General features: G+C 42.5%; 1 protein-coding gene across 1 annotated transcript in view; it reads right to left on the bottom strand.

Moving 5' to 3' along the window:
- The window catches only part of LOC118393883 (protogenin A-like), a 41625-nt gene that overhangs the window by 17728 nt on the left and 1402 nt on the right, over positions 1–22495 (bottom strand). The window contains exons 2-3 of the mRNA XM_035787043.2: positions 21513–21815; positions 189–333 (exon numbers count right to left, since the gene is read on the bottom strand). Coding sequence (XP_035642936.1) covers positions 189–333; positions 21513–21815 — 448 coding nt within the window. The remainder of the gene's footprint in view (positions 1–188; positions 334–21512; positions 21816–22495) is intronic.

Raw genomic sequence — 22495 nt, 5'->3', positions numbered from 1 at the left:
GACAAGAACACAAAGACAATCAATGCAACTGACATCATATATAATGGTGGATGAGCACACAGCTCTGATATTTCTATCACTCTGACATGTACAGTTTAAAATCGTAATAGACTTTACAATACTCTCAAATGCCATCTACAGATAAAGTTAATGACATGGCATGATAATGAAATAATGAGAATACATACCTTTTAGTTGCCAGGGGTAACATGACCCGATTGAACTCCCAGGTGATGATGGGAGGAGGGCTTGCAGTGACTTTGCAGGTGAAACGGGCGACTGATCCTTCTGTCACCACAATAGATGTTGGCTGATTTGTAAAGGGGGAGATACCTACAGAACAAGGAATGGTGAGACATTGTGTACTACAAGAGTAGACACATTCTCTAATGTACAGTACATGTTTGCGAAGAGATGATTACTAGTAATGCAGCCATTATTTTATTTATTTAACCTTTATTTAACCAGGAAGGGCTCATTGAGATTTAAAATCTCTTTTTCAAGAGCATCCTGGCCAAGATACAGTAAGGCAAAAAAGTATTTAGTCAGCCACCAATTGTGCAAGTTCTCCCACTTAAAAAGATGAGAGAGGCCTGTAATTTTCATCATAGGTACACTTCAACTATGACAGACAAAATGAGAGAAAAAAATCCATAATATCATATTGTAGGATTTTTAATGAATTTATTTGTAAATTATGGTGGAAAATAAGTATTTGCAAATAAATTCATTCAAAATCCTACAATGTGATTTTCTGGAATTTTTTTTCTCATTCTGTCTGTCATAGTTGAAGTGTACCTATGATGAAAATTACAGGCCTCTCTCATCTTTTTAAGTGGGAGAACTTGCACAATTGGTGGCTGACTAAATACTATTTTGCCCCACTGTAGGCACCAAGTCATTACAACAATTACAGACAAACAACATGAAAAAATACAAGTAATCTAGTAAAAACCATAGAATTCATAAGAGTATAACAAAATCAAAAACAGCTAATTAAAACCATTGACAGGTCAGGGAATCAGTCTCAAGATCATTCATCAGTGATTTAAAAATACCAAACGGAACAAGTTTTTCCAGTTTAAAAGTATTTTGTAAGGCGTTCCAAGACGATGGCGCAGAGTACATAAAAGCCCTTTCACCAAATTCAGTTCGGACATTTGGAACAGTTAGCAGGATAAAGTCCAGCGAACGAAGAGAGTACCCACCACATTTCTGAACAATAAAAATGCCCAAATAAAAAGGCAGTAAACCCAAAATGGTTTTGTAAATAAAAGTATCTGCCTGATAGTGAGACTGTTGTGCTGTGAAGCTGAACCTCATTCTTAGAAATTTCATTGAAAATAGGAAAATTGCGGCCTCCCAGGTGGCACAGTGTGGCCAGGTGTACGGTGTTTCCTCCGACACAGTGGTGCGGCTGGCTTCCAGGTTGGATGTGCGTTGTGTCAAGAAGCAGTGTGGCTAGGTTGGGTTGTGTTTCGGAGGACGCATGGCTCTCAACCTTTGCCTCTCCCGAGTCCGTACGGGAGTTGCAGCGATGAGACAAGACTGTAACTACTACCAATTGGATACCATGAAATTGGGGAGAAGAAGAGAGAGCTTTAAAAAAATATATAAAATAGGAAATTCTATGTGCACAGTTATACCGAAATGATCACTACTGCCTATCTTTATTCTTTATTCTTTATTCATATACTTGTCCATGAAACTACTTGCCAAGGAGCTGCCATGCCCCAACGAGAAAGCTCTATCCTATTCAAATCAAACTAAATTCTGTACATTAGCACATTTGCCAAGAATACTCATATGGGCTGTTGACAGCAAGATCTGAAGAGCCCCACAATCCATCCAACCTTACCCTTCCAAGACAAATTCTCTCCCTGACCTCCTCTCCTTACAGCCTAGACAGAGTTTGTGTGTTGATGCATTGCCGTCTAATCAAGACAGTCACAGGAAGACCCTTTGCCCTTAGATGTAGGTTAGTCCACTATTGAAATCAGCTGTTGTTTTTCTCCATGCCCTGTCTCTCGACCTTCTCTTTGAAAATGCATAAGCTCCAGTTCTCCCTCAAATTAGGTGTTATACAAGCACCAGACATCGCATATCCCGAGGCCCTAACTAACCTAAACAAACCAGCATGTTACATGTACCTGTCAGCTCATCCTGGCTGGAGCACATTAAACCCTGAGGAGATCAGAGAGCAGAGGAAATCTCTGCTAGGCCCATCTTATTAATTAGCTCCTCTACGCACATGAGCAGAGGTCAATCAGTCAAATGTGTGCCATGCACACAAACTTTTAGTGGCCCACCTAATGACTACTGCTAATACTTTAACTGAAATAAAATTCCTCATACGCTTGCTGTAAAACTCTTTATATTTGAACACAGAGTAATTATGCCCATAGCTGGTTATGAGGCCATGTGGAGGAGGAGGGGAAGCTTGATCCATTTAGTTTGAGATCATTGATTAATTTCCCTCTCATGGAGCAGCAAAGTTTGGGAAGATCAGTCAGTGAAAGATGATACTGAAAGTGAGGCCTTTGACAGGCCAGATGAATGGCCAGCCAGTGGGAACCTAAAAGGACTGCTCTATGCTAACAGTAGCATTAAAGGACAACATCACATGTAACCAACCCTCACAGACACACAGTCCTCACAGACACACAGCATCTAATTCCTAATTAGGCCTACCTCTAGGTCTATTCCTAGAGAGACAACAGATATATTAGGTCTCATATGCTTATAGAAATTAATACATAATTATAACTGTTACCATCATATTATATGCTACTGATTTTATACTTTAATCCCCCTGAGATAAAGAGGAGGATTAGTGCTGCCGGACAGTGATGATTGGTAGAGAGGTCTGGCAACATCCTGCTTTGATTCCATACTGTTCAGACACCACCTAAACTGTATGGAAACTAAACTCCATGAGAGCCCTCATGTACACAGCATGTGTCCCATTACTGATTTCACCTAAACCTTATCCACCGTTAAGAATGATGTTGCAAGTAGTTCAATGTCTAGAATAAATTGTTCATCGTTTCAAAAAGGTTATACAAAATCATCTAGAACATTATGATCCCCCCCCCCCTTTTTCAGTCACTAAGCAGTAAAAAAAAAGACTAAAGACGCCTCAGGTCAATAGTTTGTTAAAGTTACTGTCCAGTGAAAATATAAATTTTAATAATATAATTAACTTTAATAATACGTTAACTCGTACGTATACTCGTATTTGTGGCCAAAGCATAAATTGGAGGAAAAAAACACTTTAAAAAACCCTACATAAACTTTGTATCTCAAACAGACTGTTTCAAAAATGCTTGCTATTACCTCATGGAGGATGATGTCATCCTCCTAAGGAGGATGATATGACCAGTCAGCTGTTGTTGGTGAACACCCACACTGGAAACACTCTTTTCATGCCACTTTGATACCGAAATGACTTTTTCAAAGCAGGTTAGGAGACTTAACATAGCCGATTAGGAGACGGTTAGGTTACGGTTAGGAAAAGGGTTAAGGTTAGGGTCAGTGAAAATGCTCACCAAATCTGCTACGAAATCACTTTATATCGAAGTGGCTTGAATAGAGTGTGTCACATGACCACACCATTCCAACACAGAAAAGCTGTATTGTAACACACTTAATTACACTTTTTTGGAAAGAAAACGATTTCACTCATATTGTAATTAAGAATACATCATATTTCATAGAAATCTGGAAACACTGGACAATTACTTTAAAATAAATGACGGTGTACTGCTCTTGATACAGACCTCAATTTAAATAACATTTTTGGAATAAATAAATATATTAAATATTTACCAAAAAGCCCCAGGGCTGGATAACATCAACTTAATTATCATAAACAAATAAAACCAATCCTGGAACAACTGCGACCCAGTGCAACCAACAATACTAGGCTACATCAGTGAAGGACTATATAAGAAGACTACATCAGAAATACCCAAAACATGTACCACAAAACAAAATCCTCTTCACCCATTTACTATTCAGAGAAAAAGGAATCAGATAATTCAAAGATACACGTGACATGTGTCTTCAGATTCAAAACAGCTGCATGTTTTCAGAATGCAATGCGCACCACTTAAGTAATGGATTAACAAAAGACTGCAGTGCTCTTTGACCTCTGCACACATCCGATGCTGTTTGTGCTGCAGGGGCGAGCAGCCATCAGCACTCACAGATGAAGAGGCAGTCTGAGGGGAGGGGAGAGGGGCATCAGAGTACCTCTCCTGGGTTCTCTCTCTCTCCATCCAACTCTCTCTCCCCTCCCTAGGCTCAGTTATCTCGCTAGCCCAGTGTAACAATGAGATACTCTACCCAGTGTTTGCCTTCGGAAGCTCCCCCACTAACTTTATCACAGAAATTACCCCTCTTCTCTAAATTCTGCACACAAAAAACCCTGAACGCACACCAAACACAGTAGGCTTGCTAGGGGAGAAAAGAGAGGGGGGAAGAGCCAACAGATGAAGAAAACATACGAGGAGCCGTGTAAAGATTACAAGGAGCTCAGATTTAAAGTGAGGCAAATCCTCACTAGGTGCAAGGTTCATCGTTTCTGATTGAACAGCTGTTTCCACTGGCATCAGAGAGGAACCCAATCAACATCTTCTTGCACCTTAAGTCTGAATAATTTAACTATTACCACTCATCAAATTTCACTGACAATCAGCACGCAGCACAAGTGGTGCACTTCTAGCTGTATCCCTAACAAACCTTTCTTAGAGTACTACTTAAAAGCAACGTAAATCTCAAGCACTGCTCTCAAGAAACCTTGCCTAAAGGTAAACTCCACCCCATCATAAAAACACTGGATTGTGTCCTGGCCTCTATAACAGCCGATATGGATAGCTGGACGTAACCTGGGTTTCCAGGTGTCGTGGTGCTGAATAGCGGGAAAGCCCTAACTGCCAGACTGGGCTCTCTGTGAATCCTGATCAGCGCACTGCACTCTGACATCTACTCCGTGTCGTCTTGAGGAAGGCGGCAAGGGGAATTCTGTCCCTCCTAAACGCAGCTGACCCTCTGACATTTCAAGGTGAAGACCTCCTTGTTTTTTCCACTGGCCACGGGCAGAGCGTTCATGAGCAAAGCCAGAATGAACCCAATTCATTTTGGGATCCACAACCTAAATTGTCTACCCTGACCAGTTTTAGAGAGCTGCGCCACTTTGCCTTGAACTTTAATTTGCAGAGCGCTTTACTTCTAGTATTTGACTTTCAAATGGAATGCTAACTTATCTAATGGGTTGTGTCCCACCAGTTGCTGTAAAGGCCCATTTCTTTGTGTAAAGTTATTTTGAAGACAAGGAGACTGATCCTTTCACTGAGCCCCTGGCCACTTTGCTTTGGGCATTTTTAATTAAATTAGTTCTGAGCTTTAAGGCCTCTTGTGTATCAGGCCCTCTGCAGAGGAATATTTGCTGTGGAGATAAGTGCAGGCAGGCATTTGATTGGGACCATCATTGATTTTCCCCGCAGCCAGACAACTTTCTCACGGTTTCTGGAAGGAAATGCTGTAGGAATGCTCAACCGGTGTCGCTCATTCAGCCGACAGAAACTATCAACCGGTTTTCCCCATTAAGCAGCGAGTCAGAGTCAGAGGCCGAGCCTTCTCTTGTCTCTACTCCTCCTGTTACGGGGTTTGAGACGCCGAAGCTTCCCAACATTAGCTCTGACAAATTGAAAACTCTAGTCATTGGCGACTCCATTACCCGCAGTATTAGATAGACTTCAAACGAATCATCCAGCGATCATACACTGTTTACCAGGGGGCAGGGCTACCGACGTTAAGGCCAATCTGAAGATGGTGCTGGCTAAAGCTAAAACTGGCGAGTGTAGAGAGTATAGAGATATTGTTATCCACGTCGGCACCAACGATGTTAGGATGAAACAGTCAGAGATCACCAAGAGCAACATAGCTTCAGCGTGTAAATCAGCTAGAAAGATGTGTCGGCATTGAGTTATTGTATCTGGCCCCCTCCCAGTTAGGGGGAGTGATGAGCTCTACAGCAGAGTCTCACAACTCAATCGCTGGTTGAAAACTGTTTTCTGCCCCTCCCAAAAGATAGAATTTGTAGATAATTGGCCCTCTTTCTGGGACTCACCCACAAACAGGACCAAGCCTGACCTGCTGAGGAGTGACGGACTCCATCCTAGCTGGAGGGGTGCTCTCATCTTATCTACCAACATAGACAGGGCTCTAACTCCTCTAGCTCCACAATGAAATAGGGTGCAGGCCAGGCTGTTAGTCAGCCTGCCAGCATAGTGGAGTCTGCCACTAGCACAGTCAGTGTAGTCAGCTCAGCTATCCCCATTGAGACCGTGTCTGTGCCTCGACCTAGGTTGGGCAAAACTAAACATGGTGGTGTTCGCCTTCGCAATCTCACTAGGATAAAGACCTCCTCCATTCCTGTCATTATTGAAAGAGATCATGATACCTCACATCTCAAAATAGGGCTACTTAATGTTAGATCCCTTACTTCAAAGGCAATTATAGTCAATGAACTAATCACTGATCATAATCTTAATATGATTGGCCTGACTGAAACATGGCTTAAGCCTGATGAATTTACTGTGTTAAATGAGGCCTCACCTCCTGGCTACACTAGTGACCATATCCCCTGTGCATCCCGCAAAGGCGGAGGTGTTGCTAACATTTACGATAGCAAATTTCAATTTACAAAAAAAAAAATGACATTTTCGTCTTTTGAGCTTCTAGTCATGAAATCTATGCAGCCTACTCAATCACTTTTTATAGCTACTGTTTACAGGCCTCCTGGGCCATATACAGCGTTCCTCACTGAGTTCCCTGAATTCCTATCGGACCTTGTAGTCATAGCAGATAATATTCTAATCTTTGGTGACTTTAATATTCACATGGAAAAGTCCACAGACCCACTCCAAAAGGCTTTCAAAGCCATCATCGACTCAGTGGGTTTTGTCCAACATGTCTCTGGACCCACTCACTGTCACAGTCATACTCTGGACCTAGTTTTGTCCCTTGGAATAAATGTTGTGGATCTTAATGTTTTTCCTCATAATCCTGGACTATCGGACCACCATTTTATTACGTTTGCAATTGCAACAAATAATCTGCTCAGACCCCAACCAAGGAACATCAAAAGTCGTGCTATAAATTCACAGACAACACAAAGATTCCTTGATGTCCTTCCAGATTCCCTCTGTCTACCCAAGGATGACAGAGGACAAAAATCAGTTAACCACCGAACGGAGGAACTCAATTTAACCTTGCGCAATACCCTAGATGCAGTTGTACCCCTAAAAACTACAAACCTTTCTCATAAGAAACTAGCTCCCTGGTACACAGAAAATACCCGAGCTCTGAAGCAAGCTTCCAGAAAATTGGAACGGAAATGTCACCACACCAAACTGGAAGTCTTCCGACTAGCTTGGAAAGACAGTACCGTGCAGTACCGAAGAGCCCTTACTGCTGCTCGATCATCCTATTTTTCTAACTTAATTGAGGAAAATAAGAACAATCCAAAATTCTTTTTTGATACTGTCGCAAAGCTAACTAAAAAGCAGCATTCCCCAAGAGAGGATGGCTTTCACTTCAGCAGTGATAAATTCATGAACTTCTTTGAGGAAAAGATCATGATTATTAGAAAGCAAATTACGGACTCCTCTTTAAATCTGCGTATTCCTTCAAAGCTCAGTTGTCCTGAGTCTGCACAACTCTGCCAGGACCTAGGATCAAGAGAGATGCTCAAGTGTTTTAGTACTATATCTCTTGACACAATGATGAAAATAATCATGGCCTCTAAACCTTCAAGCTGCATACTGGACCCTATTCCAGTAATAAAGCCTCTCTTGAAAAAGCCAAACCTTGACCCAGAAAATATAAAAAAACTATCGGCCTATATCGAATCTTCCATTCCTCTCAAAAAAAATTGAAAAGGCTGTTGCGCAGCAACTCACTGCCTTCCTGAAGACAAACAATGTATACGAAATGCTTCAGTCTGGTTTTAGACCCCATCATAGCACTGAGACTGCACTTGTGAAGGTGGTAAATGACCTTTTAATGGCATCAGACCGAGGCTCTGCATCTGTCCTCGTGCTCCTAGACCTTAGTGCTGCTTTTGATACCATCGATCACCACATTCTTTTGGAGAGATTAGAAACCCAAATTGGTCTACACGGACAAGTTCTGTCCTGGTTTAGATCTTATCTGTCAGAAAGATATCAGTTTGTCTCTGTGAATGGTTTTTCCTCTGACAAATCAACTGTAAATTTCGGTGTTCCTCAAGGTTCCGTTTTAGGACCACTATTGTTTTCACTATATATTTTACCTCTTGGGGATGTCATTAGAAAACATAATGTTAACTTTCACTGCTATGCGGATGACACACAGCTGTACATTTCAATGAAACATGGTGAAGCCCCAAAATTGCCCTCGCTAGAAGCATGTGTTTCAGACATAAGGAAGTGGATGGCTGCAAACTTTCTACTTTTAAACTCGGAAAAAACAGAGATGCTTGTTCTAGGTCCCAAGAAACAAAGAGATCTTCTGTTGAATCTGACAATTAATCTTAATGGTTGTACAGTCGTCTCAAATAAAACTGTGAAGGACCTCGGCGTTACTCTGGACCCTGATCTCTCTTTTGAAGAACATATCAAGACCATTTCAAGAACAGCTTTTTTCCATCTACGTAACATTGCAAAAATCAGAAACTTTCTGTCCAAAAATGATGCAGAAAAATTAATCCATGCTTTTGTCACTTCTAGGTTAGACTACTGCAATGCTCTACTTTCCGGCTACCCGGATAAAGCACTAAATAAACTTCAGATAGTGGTAAATACAGCTGCTAGAATCCTGACTAGAACCAAATGTGATCATATTACTCCAGTGCTAGCCTCCCTACCCTGGCTTCCTGTCAAGGCAAGGGCTGATTTCAAGGTTTTACTGCTAACCTACAAAGCATTACATGGGCTTGCTCCTACCTATCTCTCTGATTTGGTCCTGCCGTACATACCTACACGTACGCTACGGTCACAAGACGCAGGCCTCCTAATTGTCCCTAGAATTTCTAAGCAAACAGCTGGAGGCAGGGCTTTCTCGTATAGAGCTCCATTTTTATGGAATGGTCTGCCTACCCATGTAAGAGACGCAAACTCGGTCTCAACCTTTAAGTCTTTACTGAAGACTCATCTCTTCAGTGGGTCATATGATTGAGTGTAGTCTGGCACCGGAGTGGGAAGGTGAACGGAAAGGCTCTGGAGCAACGAACCGCCCTTGCTGTCTGCGTCTGGCCGGTTCCCCTCTTTCCACTGGGATTCTCTGCCTCTAACCCTATTACAGGGGCTGAGTCACTGGCTTACTGGGGCTCTTTCATACCGTCCCTGGGAGGGGTGTGTCACTTGAGTGGGTTGAGTCACTGATGTGATCTTCCTGTCTGGGTTGGTGCCCCCCCCCTTAGGTTGTGCTGTGGCGGAGATCTTTGTGGGCTATACTCGGCCTTGTCTCAGGATGGTAAGTTGGTGGTTGAAGATATCCCTCTAGTGGTGTGGGGGCTGTGCTTTGGCAAAGTGGGTGGGGTTATATCCTTCCTGTTTGGCCCTGTCCGGGGGTGTCCTCGGATGGGGCCACAGTGTCTCCTGACACCTCCTGTCTCAGCCTCCAGTATTTATGCTGCAGTAGTTTATGTGTCGGGGGCTAGGGTCAGTTTGCTATATCTGAAGTACTTCTCCTGTCCTGTTCGGTGTCCTGTGTGAATTTAAGTGTGCTCTCTCTAATTCTCTCTTTCTCTCTTTCTTTCTCTCTCTCAGAGGACCTGAGCCCTAGGACCATGCCTCAGGACTACCTGACATGATGACTCCTTGCTGTCCCCAGTCCACCTGGCCGTGCTGCTGCTCCAGTTTCAACTGTTCTGCCTTATTATTATTGGACCATGCTGGTCATTTATGAACATTTGAACATCATGGCCATGTTCTGTTATAATCTCCATCCGGCACAGCCAGAAGAGGACTGGCCACCCCACATAGCCTGGTTCCTCTCTAGGTTTCTTCCTAGGTTTTGGCCTTTCTCGGGAGTTTTTCCTAGCCACCGTGCTTCTACACCTGCATTGCTTGCTGTTTGGGGTTTTAGGCTGGGTTTCTGTACAGCACTTTGAGATATCAGCTGATGTACGAAGGGCTATATAAATAAATTTGATTTGATTTGATTTTGAACGGATACAGGGGCCCATCCTTCAGCAACACGCTCCCATGGAGGAATAAAATGTGGAACCTCTAATCAACATCAAATACATTCCTAAGTGTTGCACAACAGCAGCAATGCAACATGGAGGCATCCATCCCAGTAGCCAGGGCCTGGGGGCATGAGAGGATGAGCTTCCCAGATACAAAAAATGCTGGATTGACAAACAGAGAGATCCTTATTGATTATTGATTAACTACTAAGCCTCAGTCTAAAATCTATTCTGCTCGGGTTTGTCGAGCTGTGGTCACTGACATGGCTGCCCAAAATATGTGATTGACCATCTCCTTTGAGTGATGATGGCGCCAGAGGCGGCACCTAATGCTCCTAAATGAAATATTGAAGCAGATGAGCTGAGGCTCACACTACAATGACTAGATTATACCTTCAACTATCTCTGTGTGCCCATTTACTATTTACGTCTTACAGTCACCTTACAGACTTTTGAAACACATCAAGAATAAAATACGTGCTCTGCATTGCCAGCAAATGCTCATCATATGCACCTCTCCCTGAAGCGTTGGGTATCCAGTTATTGAGAAAGGCCTCCATAAATGAAAAGGTGACTTGACTATTCTCAACCTTTCACAATGTGTTTATGTTAGTTAATGATTTCATTCAACCACATGGAGAATATATAACTACCAAACCCACCTAGCTAAATAGTAAAATAATTTATTGTTTACCCGGATGTTTTGTCCAGCTTGTTTCTAATGATGGGGTGAATGACTGCACCAAGAAACACAAAAAGAGGATCTGGCCATCTGCCCCTTGTAGTGACCCCACCTCTGACCTCCAACCTCTACAAATCCTGTCCAGCACTGCTGGGGTGGCCTAGCGTTCCCCTGCTGGCTCTCTGCAAACTGCCAATCAATCACTCAGAGCCTCCTAAAACTTGGAGGGTACTCTTCCTTCCTACAGATACGAAATGCCCCCGCTAACATGCTCTTTGTCTTAAACCCTGTCCACTGCCATTCCATTCTGGCACAGTAAAACAATGCTTTGCATCATGCTTTTCTTCATTTAGTCACTGTGTAGATGGGAGATGTTGGTTTGCTTTACTGTGAAGATGATGGTAATGAGTTGCAAAAAAAATCTGTTGCTATTGATCATGAACAAAGTGGGGATTCACAATAAATCAAATATCTAACACAAAACATAATGATGGGTATTCCATTATTAGTAATGACCATTTAAATCCTCCTCTAAGGTTCTGCGGCATGCAGACTTTGGACCCTTATCCTAAGAAACTGAAACAAGTTTGACAGCAATAAAAAAAATCTGTGAGTGACCACTGAAAACACATTCACCAATGTCCGAACTAAACTATAGAATTATTCCGTGCCCTGCCTCCCAGCTGGCCGATCTCTTTGTTTTCGAGAGGCCTGCTGAAGCCAGAGGCTCAGTAAACAGCAGGTCAGTGGACAGGTCAAGCCCGGACAAAGGTTCCCTTAGAAACTTCAGGGGCCAGCTCTGTCCCCCTTCCCCCTGGTTCCTCCACAGTACAGGGGTGCTCTATCAACCCAAATCTCCCCATCCCACCCCACCCGAGGACATGCTCTTTAACAAACGGGAATCCAATATTCAGAGCAGTTATATCTCTTCTAATTACTATAGCTTGAAGAATCACACTGCAGGCACAAATTCTACCTCACTACTATGTAGGTAAAAAATATACTTGTAATGAGGTGGAAAGAATGTGTTTTATACAAGCTGTATGGAGAGGTTTTGTTATGGACATGTTTAACACAGCCACTGAGCGTGCCCAATGAGCATGAATAATCCACTGATAATAAAAAGCAAAGAATATATTCACAGTAAAGCAAACCATAAAGCAAATGTTTATAGTGTGCAGAGTCAGTATACGTGTGCATTCAGATACATCCCTTTGTGGTCAGGGGTTTACTTTGTTGTTCCCTGAGCTGTAATTCAGAAATATTCCTACGTTTTTTTTTTGTTTTTTTTTGAGGGGCAGAGGAGCTCAGAGTTTAGCCAGGGCATCTGTCGACAGGCTGCTGCTGAGCTCTGCTCAGAACTCTACTCTGAGGTCTCCTCTGCAGCACTAATTTCCTCCAGGCCTCTCGGTTCCTAGCAGTAGACAAACACAGTGAGTGGTCAAGCAGGGGACAGAACTGGAGCTTTCTATCTACTTCAAGGCCCTGGCTACATGTGTGGCTTCTCCTCGCTCCTGATTGGAACAAGGTGGATGAGCACTGAGGCCAAATCCAGAGTGGCTGGTCGGGGGATCTGCTCTGGCAGCTTTGTCAAAAGAGATCTGCAGAGCAATTGAGTGGAAATACTGGCCCTACTCCTGCAGATGACCTGGGCCAGGCCTGCAGCTTCACTATGACTAGGTAGGGACTGGAGTTGGTCCTGGTCAGGTCATGTGGTCAGGAAACCGTCTGGGCCCAACTCATAATCAGTGAAAGTATAGAGGAGTATTGATTCCTCCCACCCTTATGAGTCATAAGTGACAGGACAAATAACATTACTATAAGTGTTAAACAGTAGGACTGAAGGATGATTTCTTTGGACAGCATTACAAGAGAGAGGAAGAAACGAACAGCTATTTATGACTACAACAAAAATCCTTGGCCTCAAGGTCCAAATATTGACAGTTCTGCACTGAACCCAATAGAACATTTAACCACTTTAGTATTCAACGTCATCAGACCTGTCAGAGAGAGACAACACAACTAAAGCTGTTAAGCATTTGGTTTTGATTTCAACCAATTTCTAGAAGAAAAAAAAATTCTGTGATAATTACTATGATCTGACAAATGTTTGACATAGTGATATTGATTTGTGCAATTGATTCAAATGAGGGACAGCAGATCTGTGTTGTGGGCTGTGGACAGAGCTGGGCAGGGAAGGGTTCAGTACGGGAGGGTGAGTGGGTGGGGAGGAACGCTCCTTTCCTGACTTCATATGCAAATTACACATGAATGGCCTAATGCTTGGATTGAGAGGAAACAGTTTAGCAAGCAAGCAGTAAATATTAAACTGTTGAGGTTTCATGTAAATGGACACTGCCTTGGCTTGCTGCTCACATTTTATGAAAGGTCAAAAGGTGGCAAAGAACTGAGACTCACAGAAAATACCAGAAACTATCCATTAAGATAAGAGGAACACCCAGGTCTCTCTCTTTCTTTCAAGAGGGACTGAGTCAAGTAGTGCTTTGGTCTTTTTCTGTACATTGGAATGCGTCACACATCAGAATGAGTTCTAGGTATTGCACACTATGTAACAAGAATAGCTCAGGCTAGTCTCTCTCCCTCCTAACCTTAACGCTGAGTGGAAACAAAAGGAGCTTGTTGTCCAATCGATCCTTTGCTTTGTTTCCTTGTGTTGCTTTAAAGGAGGCTATTTAATGAGTTTCTAATTGAAGGCCTCCAATGGAACAGAACCCAAGAAACTCTTGAGTGATGAGTTCCCTCATAATGTGCCAAGACCCCACACCACGTTTGTCTTTCCCCCTTTAATAAATAATAAGGGTTCCTGAAAAAGAATGCTCAGCCTGGCAACTGAGGGAATGCAATGCTGAACAGCCCCACAAATGAATCATTGGCCGGGCGAGCTGGGCTGGGCTGGGCCAGGAAGCAGGCTACTGGAGGAAGCTCCATAGAGCCTGCAGAACAGCCCAATGGTCATTGGCCCAGGGCAAACAAAGCACATATCCCATGAGCACTGTGACCTCTCTGTCCCCTGGCCAGTGGGGGAGTGGGGTTAAGACAGGGACACTTGCCCCCTCCTCCCATCTCTTATCTGGTGTCAAAGTTCTCCAATCATTCAACATCAGCCCTTCACCCACCAGAGACAGTGCTTTCATTGTGTCTAATCTCTTCATCAGAGTGCTGGTTTTAAACAGTTAATTTTCAAATCAGTACAGTCTTCTACTTAATTAAGGGGAAAGGGAAAAGGGGGATACCTAGCCAGTTGTACAACCAAATGCATTCAACTGAAATGTGTCTTCCGCATTTAACCCAACCCCTCTGAATCAATTATAGTGTCATGCTTTGTTTCTCTAAAATGAAAACAAGTCACCACAAAATAAGGCTTTGTGCTCAAAATCCAATAGGAGATGATGCCAATGGAATACATTTTGAAAACATAACACATGTTTCGGGTAGACATACCTGTAGATTGAGTGGGCACTGATAGGGGACTGTTGAAGTAATTGATAAATGAGAAGGAATGTCTAGCATTATTGCAGGGAGGATTTAAATCGTGAGTACTCTAAGTACTTAACATCTTTGGGCAATCTAAAGAAACCTTGGACCTCTGGAACTTCAGTCCAAGGAAACCATGGAAACCATTCCAGATGCTCATGAGGGAGAAAAGAAGCCAGGCTCGGAGACTTATTTCTCTTAAATAATTATTTCAAACATTCACTTCAATCCATTACTGTGCCTTTAGGTTTGCTTTTCCTTTATTGTGGTCCTAATGCTGCAGAGCCTTTGCAGGTCTAATACATTCCTTAGCAACCAAAATAAACACTGGGGCTGTGGTCACACACAGAAAGATCTGGTGGGGTCAAACACCCATTTTGTTGGAGTCACAAAGTCTGCTGTGGAATAGTCATTTGGGTGCTTTATTGTGGACCACAATATGAAGTTAGTAAACTGTTCAGCATTAGGAATCCTTACAACCATGTACTCCCTTTTTACAACCAGTATTCTGTATGCTTACTCCAGAGGCCAAGTGTCTTTTCAATACATGCTTGTCATTTATCTGGGTAGTCAAAAATGGTCCCAAATCCCTGTTGAAAAAAAACCGCATAGAGCAGCATACATTTCAAGCTGATCCATGCTGGTATTTGCTAGTCCATGTTGGTCTATGCTGGACAGATGTTGGTCAAGCTGGTTTGACCAGCATGTTATATAGCTGGTTATGCTGGTTGGCCAGCATGGTCCAGCTGGCTATGTTGGTTGGCCAGCATGGTCTAGCAAGTTTTGCTGGTGACCAGCCTTCACTGTGTTTTGGACTTATACCAGCTTATGTTGGTGTAGTATATTGGTGATCAAGCTGGTTTTAGCTGGTCAAGCTGGTCTGACCACGCCCGTCATTATCATATTTCCCAGCATGCTCCACTACAGTTGATTTTTAGAATTGTTTGTTGTGTTTTTTGCATGTACATTGATTGATTAATTAATCTTATGCTACACAAAGATAAATAACATACATTTTTCAAAACTAATCCAATCTGTAAATTGGATTTATTGCACCCATTACTGAAATGGTTGTTCCAGTTTATTATTTGGGTAGTCTCATTTCTTCTACTTTTTCTCAATCTTCGCAGTCATTCTGAAATCATATTGTGTGGGAAAAAACTTCAAATTGTTGGATATCCACACTCTGGCTGGATTCCATTAGGAATGAAACATCACTTTGCAAGCCAGCATGATGTGCCTTGATACTGGTTCTGCTGGTCACCACAAAAATACAGCGAAGGCACCATGAAAACACAACAAAACAAGCACCTGTTCTGAACCAACCTATGCTGGTCTACACAATTTTTTTTCATCAGGGATGTGTGTGTGATTCGTTATATATTTTATGCCTCCTATCTATTCTCTCTTATGAAATCAATGAGCGAGATATATTATCTACACTGGTTTTGTAACCTCGAAAAAACAACTGGGAGCTAATTTTTGAATCAACTAAAAACATCCCAGCACACTCACAGTAAGACCTTGCATCGGAACCGATGGATAAGGATATGGATAAAGACATGGATATGGATATGGTTTTGTAATGTCTGTGTATTGCGTAATGCCCTGTGAACCTCTGGAAACATGGTTTAGGATGCCTGGAGGGATCATACACATGAGACTGTCTCTACGGAGAACCCCATCAATCTGAGGAGGCCTACTGACAGCACTCACGTGGTTAGCTACTAAATCACATGGCCGTTCATCAAGATACAATCCCCTCTCATCATTTTCCTCAGGGCAACTGACATTTAACGTTTCTCAAACCATCCATTTCCTGCCTGTAATGGTCGACTTAAATCATTATCTCTGACTCAACACTGTAACATTTACTTGTTCAGAAAAACACCAGGTAAAGAAGGAGGCCCGGCTTCAAAGTGGCAGCATCTGCTCCGAGGACAAAGGTATTTTCAAAGAGTAGAAACCAGATCTGAAAACAGAACTAGCCTAAGATGGTGTTAGGGATGGTCTTCCCACATTTATAACATAAAACCATTTTAAAATCTTTGAAAAAACATATTCTAAAATCTTTATAACGTAAAAGCCTTTCTAAAATCTAAAAAAGTTAACAAACAGATCACCGACCATTTCGAATCCCACCGTACCTTCTCCAATATGCAATCTGGTTTCCGGTTTCCGAGCTGGTCATGGGTGCACCTCAGCCACGCTCAAGGTCCTAAACGATATCATAACCTCCATTGATAAAAGACCGTCTTCATCAACGTAGCCAAGGCTTTCGACTCTGTCAATAACCGCATTCTTATCGGCAGACTCAATAGCCTTGGCTTCTCAAATGACTGCCTCGCCTGGTTCACCAACTACTTCTCAGAGTTCAGTGTCAAATTGGAGGGCCTGTTGTCCGGATCTCTGACAGTCTCTATGGGGAGCCACAGGGTTAAATTCTCGGGCCGACACTTTTCTCTGTATATATCAATGATGTCGCTCTTGCTGCTGGTGATTCTCTGATCCACCTCTACGCAGACGAAAACATTCTGTATACATCTGGCCCTTCTTTGGATGCTGTGTTAACAAACCTCCAAACAAGCTTTAAAGCCATACAACACTTCTTCTGTGGCCTCCAACTGCTCTTAAATGCTAGCAAAACTAAGCGCATGCTCTTCAACCGATTGCTGCCCGCACCCTCCCGCCCGACTAGCATCACTACTCTGGACGGTTCTGACCTAGAATATGTGGACAACTACAAATACCTAGGTGTCTGGTTAGACTGTAAACTCTCCTTCCAGACTCACATTAAGCATCTCCAATCCAAAATTAAATGTAGAATTGGCTTCCTATTTTGCAACAAAGCCTCCTTCACTCATGCCGCCAAACATACCCTCGTAAAACGGATTATCCTACCGATCCTTGACTTTAAGCGATGTAATTTACAAAATAGCCCCCAACACTCTACTCAGCAGGATGTAGTCTATCACAATGTCATTCGTTTTATCACCAAAGCCCCATATACTACCCACCACTGTGACCTGTATGCTCTCGTTGGCTGGCCCTCACTACATATCCGTCGCCAAACCCACTGGCTCCAGGTCATCTATAAGTCTTTGCTAGGCAAAGCCCCGCCTTTTCTCAGCTCACTGGTCACCATAGCAACACCCACCTGTAGCACGCACTCCAGCAGGTATATTGCACTGGTCATCCCCAAAGCCAACACTTCCTTTGGCCGCCTTTCCTTCCCGTTCTCTGCTGCCAATGAATGGAACGAATTGCAAAAATCTCTGAAGCTGGGGTCTTATATCTCCCTCTCTAACTTTAAGCATCAGCTGTCAGAGCAGCTTACCGATCACTGTACCTGTACATAACCAATCTGTAAATAGCACACCTGACTACCTCATCCTCATATTACTACTTACCGTCTTGCTTTATCTTGGCCAGGTCGCAGTTGTAAATGAGAACTTGTTCTCAACTGGCCTACCTGGTTAAATAAAGGTGAAATAAATCAAATAAAAAAACAATGAACCAAATTTGGTGTTATTTTTTGTTAAATAATGCCACAGTCTTTCTAAAGGCCAGAATCAGAAAGGACTTGGCAGCATGACTGATAATGAGGGATATCTATTAAGGCCAGAGGTGAGAAGAGCCTCTGGGCAGAAGGTACAAAAGGTCCCCCACATGTTGCACAAACAATCTTCCTGGTGAAGGATGCAAACACATGAAAAGCTCAGAGCCACAGTAACGCTCACTCTGAAATCTTTTCACAGCATTCAATGAGGAGTGTTTTTTCAATGCAACCAGGGGCGTCATAAACGACACCTAGGGCACAGTAACATCAATACAAATAATCTTAAGACCTAAGGATACAAAACAAATAGGCCATGTCGGAAAGTCATATCATTTACAAAAAGTCACTTTTTCAAACTTAAAAAGAGTTGATTGAAAAAGCATAATTGAAGTTAGTATAATCAAATTTGATTTAAAAAAACAAAATCTAAATTTAAAAAGTTTAATCAAACTCTGCAGTGGCATTGTCATAATTACCCTGTCAGCAGTGAATAGGCCCAGCTGTCCTAACCATTGATCTCTGGACAAACAAATGCCCCCTAATAACTAATTTTAGTCAGGGGGCAGTCGGGGGCAAGGTGGACAAAGAAGGCCAGAGTGAAAAGCTTTTCATTAATTCTTCAGAGTAGCAGAGCAGAAAACCATAGTGAGGAGACCACTAGCCTCTGCCTCACTGGCTGGCCATGCAATAAAGTTTGGCCATTTAGACACTCAAGGAAAGGCTGTGGTATGAGGGAACGGCAAATTCAAAATTGTGTGTGTGTGTACTGTATGTGTGTGTGTGTGTGTGTGTGTGAGTGATTCTCGACAACCCCCACTGCCACCTTTGTTTTCTACCACTGAGCATTTCTCAGGTACGTGCAAATTTTATGAGCTTCCAGATAGACCGTCAAGCAGGTCTAAGTGTCCCTTTAAAACAAGCCTATAAACTCCGCTGACAGCCTTTATCACCTCTTAAGTTCATAATATAAAAGCACAAACCCTCTCAATTAATAAAACTACAAACACACAGCATCCTGTAAAAATCACAGTAAGGACACAGGCCACTGTAATAGCGGACTGAAACTAGCTGTATAGCATGTGAGAGGGTCAATGTCGTTTTAGTGGCTTTAAGGCAGTCACTGTTTTCATGTACCTCATGCAAATCAAGACTCATTTAACTCTGTATTTTATTGGTGTAGCATCAACAAGTCTGTGTGGCATCTTCCAACACAAAAAAAGATTGAGGTTGTATTGCACTCAATTGTCCTGATAGTAATCTCGATTAACCCAGGACAAAGGTCTTGCGTAATTGGTCAGGTGCTCGATTAAGTTTTGGGTCCATACATGTTAAGAGAAGGGATCAAGAGATGGTAGAACGAGGAGCTTCACCCTCTCTCTTCGCAAGTTATGGGCCAAATGTCCCCTCCCCTTCCGGATTACGAAAGATGCTTAGACTCGTGATTGGTCCAAATAAGCAGTGGCGAAAAACCCAAACACTGTAACTACTGCTGCTCATTATCCAACAATTCCCATTACTTCCCAACAGATGCGATGGTACCGGTTATGTTTACGTAGATCTGTCCATGAGCGATTACCCTGAGAGTAATTTCAAAAGTGCTTGTAAAGGCCCAAAACTTTTTCTCTCTTACATATAAATCTAGGCCTATCTGGAAAGCAAACATTTTATCAATGGTGTCTGTTTGTTTTATAGGTTTATAGGTCAGCTTAGGGAACTGAACCAGGACTGACACATTCTTGTCTCTCAACATCTACTTGTCAGTGGATTGTCAGGATCATATCAGACAGGAGATGTGCTCCTAAAGAATGGTATTCCAACCAGTGGGCTCTTCAGGAACCATGACCTCACAGCTGTAAATCATTTTAACAATTTTAACAACTAAATAATTTCACAACAATCCTGCCCAATTTTACATGGATCAGGACTTAACTATTCCACATACAATTAGAATTAGTAACCATCACAATATTCTTGGATGGGTGCATGTCTTAAGTGCCACGTAAAAGCTTGGGTTTCCCTGTGAAAGGGAATGCAAGGGAGGGAAAAAAATACCAATTCCTTTGTGCAAAAGAAGCACAGCAAGAAACATGGCCTGAGGGGTGGTGACACCAGGGAATAGGGTCCCTAAAGAGCAGCTCTGGCTAAAGCTGCTCCACTGGCCGTTTAAAAAAATAGGCAGCAGGCTCATATACGTGCTACTGGGAGAGAAAAAAAGCATTCCAGAAGAACAATTCCCAGTGATCACGGAGCAACGACATGAAAGCCCAGTCCAGTGAATAGGGGTCATCTGCTCTTTAGCACTGGTGTAACCGGCATCCTGGACAGCTCCTAACCTTTCAAACCTGCGGCTCCCTCATTTGCACACCAATGGACATATTCTCCTCTACTCAGAGTATCTTTTTGGTTTATGGCCCCAAACTTTGAAGGCTGTAACCTCCCTTCCCCCCAATGACACCACTGAAGTCTCCAATGCCTTCCTTTCCTCAGCTATTAGGTGGATTAGATAACCGGAATGCCCAAAACGCAACATTGGGCATTACACTGGCGAAGAAAGAAAGGAGATTAGACGCACCAGACAACATAGAAAATGATAGCACCCTGCTGGTGATGAGAGAAAGACCCCCTTTTCCTCGGTTTCAGAGCTGGGAAATGCCTATTTTATGCATCCGCAAATGACTATGTCGGCAAACATTTTAGCAGATAACTACAAGCAAGATCTCTCACTGTTAAATCATCATTTCAACACAGAGGATTGTTGCGCTACACTCTTAGAAAATAAGGTGCTATCTAGAACCTAAAAGGGTTATTCGGCTGTCCCCATAGGAGAACCCTTTGAAGAATCTTTTTTTTGTTTCCAGGTAGATCCTTTTGGATTCCATGTATAACTCTTTCCACAGAGGGTTCTACATGGAACCCAAAAGGGTTCTACCCGGAACCCAAAAGGGTTCTCCTATGGGCACAGCAGAAGAACCCGTTTGGAAACCTTTTTTCTAAGAGTGTACATGAAACCTTTTGTTCAGTTGTATACCTGCTAAGAAGTTAAGAACCTGTGCTGATAGTGCAGGGCTTGTACTAAGCTCACCTCTAAAGTGGATATCATTACCATGCTTTCAAGATGAAAACACAATGGTGACTCATGACTTCCTTTGTTCATCAAGTAAATGTTATTATGACATGCTATGACATAACATCCTCAGAGTAAGGCTTGGCTAACCTTTCAAAGTATTAAACACATTAAAATAAGTCACACAGATCCTATGCAGTTACATGAAATGGTAATTATATGTATCTACACAGTAACTAAGAGATTCGAAAGAGAATGTGGATGGTTTATGTTACTTATCATAAGTAAATAAGTGTACAATGTACATCCAATGTAAATTGTTGTCTACTTTTCTACTGTGTTTATGAAGTACCCCATGACCAGGCACCAACATGACCAATGATGTACATCTTCTGTGGCCCAAAGGTTGGAGGTCCTGCATAACCTCTCCATTAATCCATGTGATGCTTATTCACAACTCCAGTATGATACTTACTTGCAATTGTAAGACAGACTTTCTGGCTCAGGATGGCTCCATACTTGTTCTGAGCGAGGCACTGGTAAAACCCTTCATCTGATTTGTCTCCTCTCCTGCTCTCCACCTCCGAAATAGAAAGTGAGCCGTTGGAGAGAATGTAGACGCGGTCATTCTCTGCAACTTTTACTCCATTTTTAAGCCACCTGATGGCAATAGGCGACTCTCCGTGCGCCTGACAGTCCAATATAACGGCATCCTTCCGCATGACAGTAACATCGTGGGGCTCTTTGATAAAAAATAACTCACTAAAACACAAAACACCTGTGGGGAAGAGAAGAGAACAGAGTCAGTGCCTGGCTGGAGTGGGAGTAGACGCAATGTGGTGAAATTAGCGACAATTCTAGGCCAGGACCTACAACTATTCTAATTTGTCCACAGGCATATTGCTTTGGTAGGAACTACACTTGAAAGCATGTTAACATCATAGTGACTACAGGCAAGGGCTTGGAGCCCATCCAACAGCAAGCAGGTCTCGGTGTACTGAGGTACAGCACTCCTATTTAATTTCTTTCTGCTCCAATTGAATCCTATTACTCATGTCTCACAAAGCTGTGAAGTCACTGATTTCATGGCTCCATTCAGTCACAAATGTTTTATTGCACTCCCCAGCATTAAAAGCATAAGTAGCTCCCCTTTGAATGATAAGACTGCCAGCTGTAATAAAGTAACAATCCAGGCAGGAAGCAAAAGCCTTTATAATTTTCCAAATCAAATGCGATGGCTTCAACCATCTACTGTCCTAATGGAAATGTTAATTGCTCTGTTGGCTACTAATAGTTTCATGTTAAACAATTCCTAATTTATTGTGAACCATTCTGAGATAACTATGGGATTCACTATGGGATTCACAGCTTATAACCATTTAATTTAACACTTTAGACTGCAAACCTTGTAGCCTACCTTTGGTTTATCAGAATTAACTAGTGCTAAATAAACCCAGG

This window comes from Oncorhynchus keta, chromosome 14 (assembly GCF_023373465.1).
Source record: "Oncorhynchus keta strain PuntledgeMale-10-30-2019 chromosome 14, Oket_V2, whole genome shotgun sequence".
In the NCBI taxonomy this organism is placed as follows: domain Eukaryota; kingdom Metazoa; phylum Chordata; class Actinopteri; order Salmoniformes; family Salmonidae; genus Oncorhynchus; species Oncorhynchus keta.
This window is presented reverse-complemented; position numbering and strand designations above follow the sequence as displayed.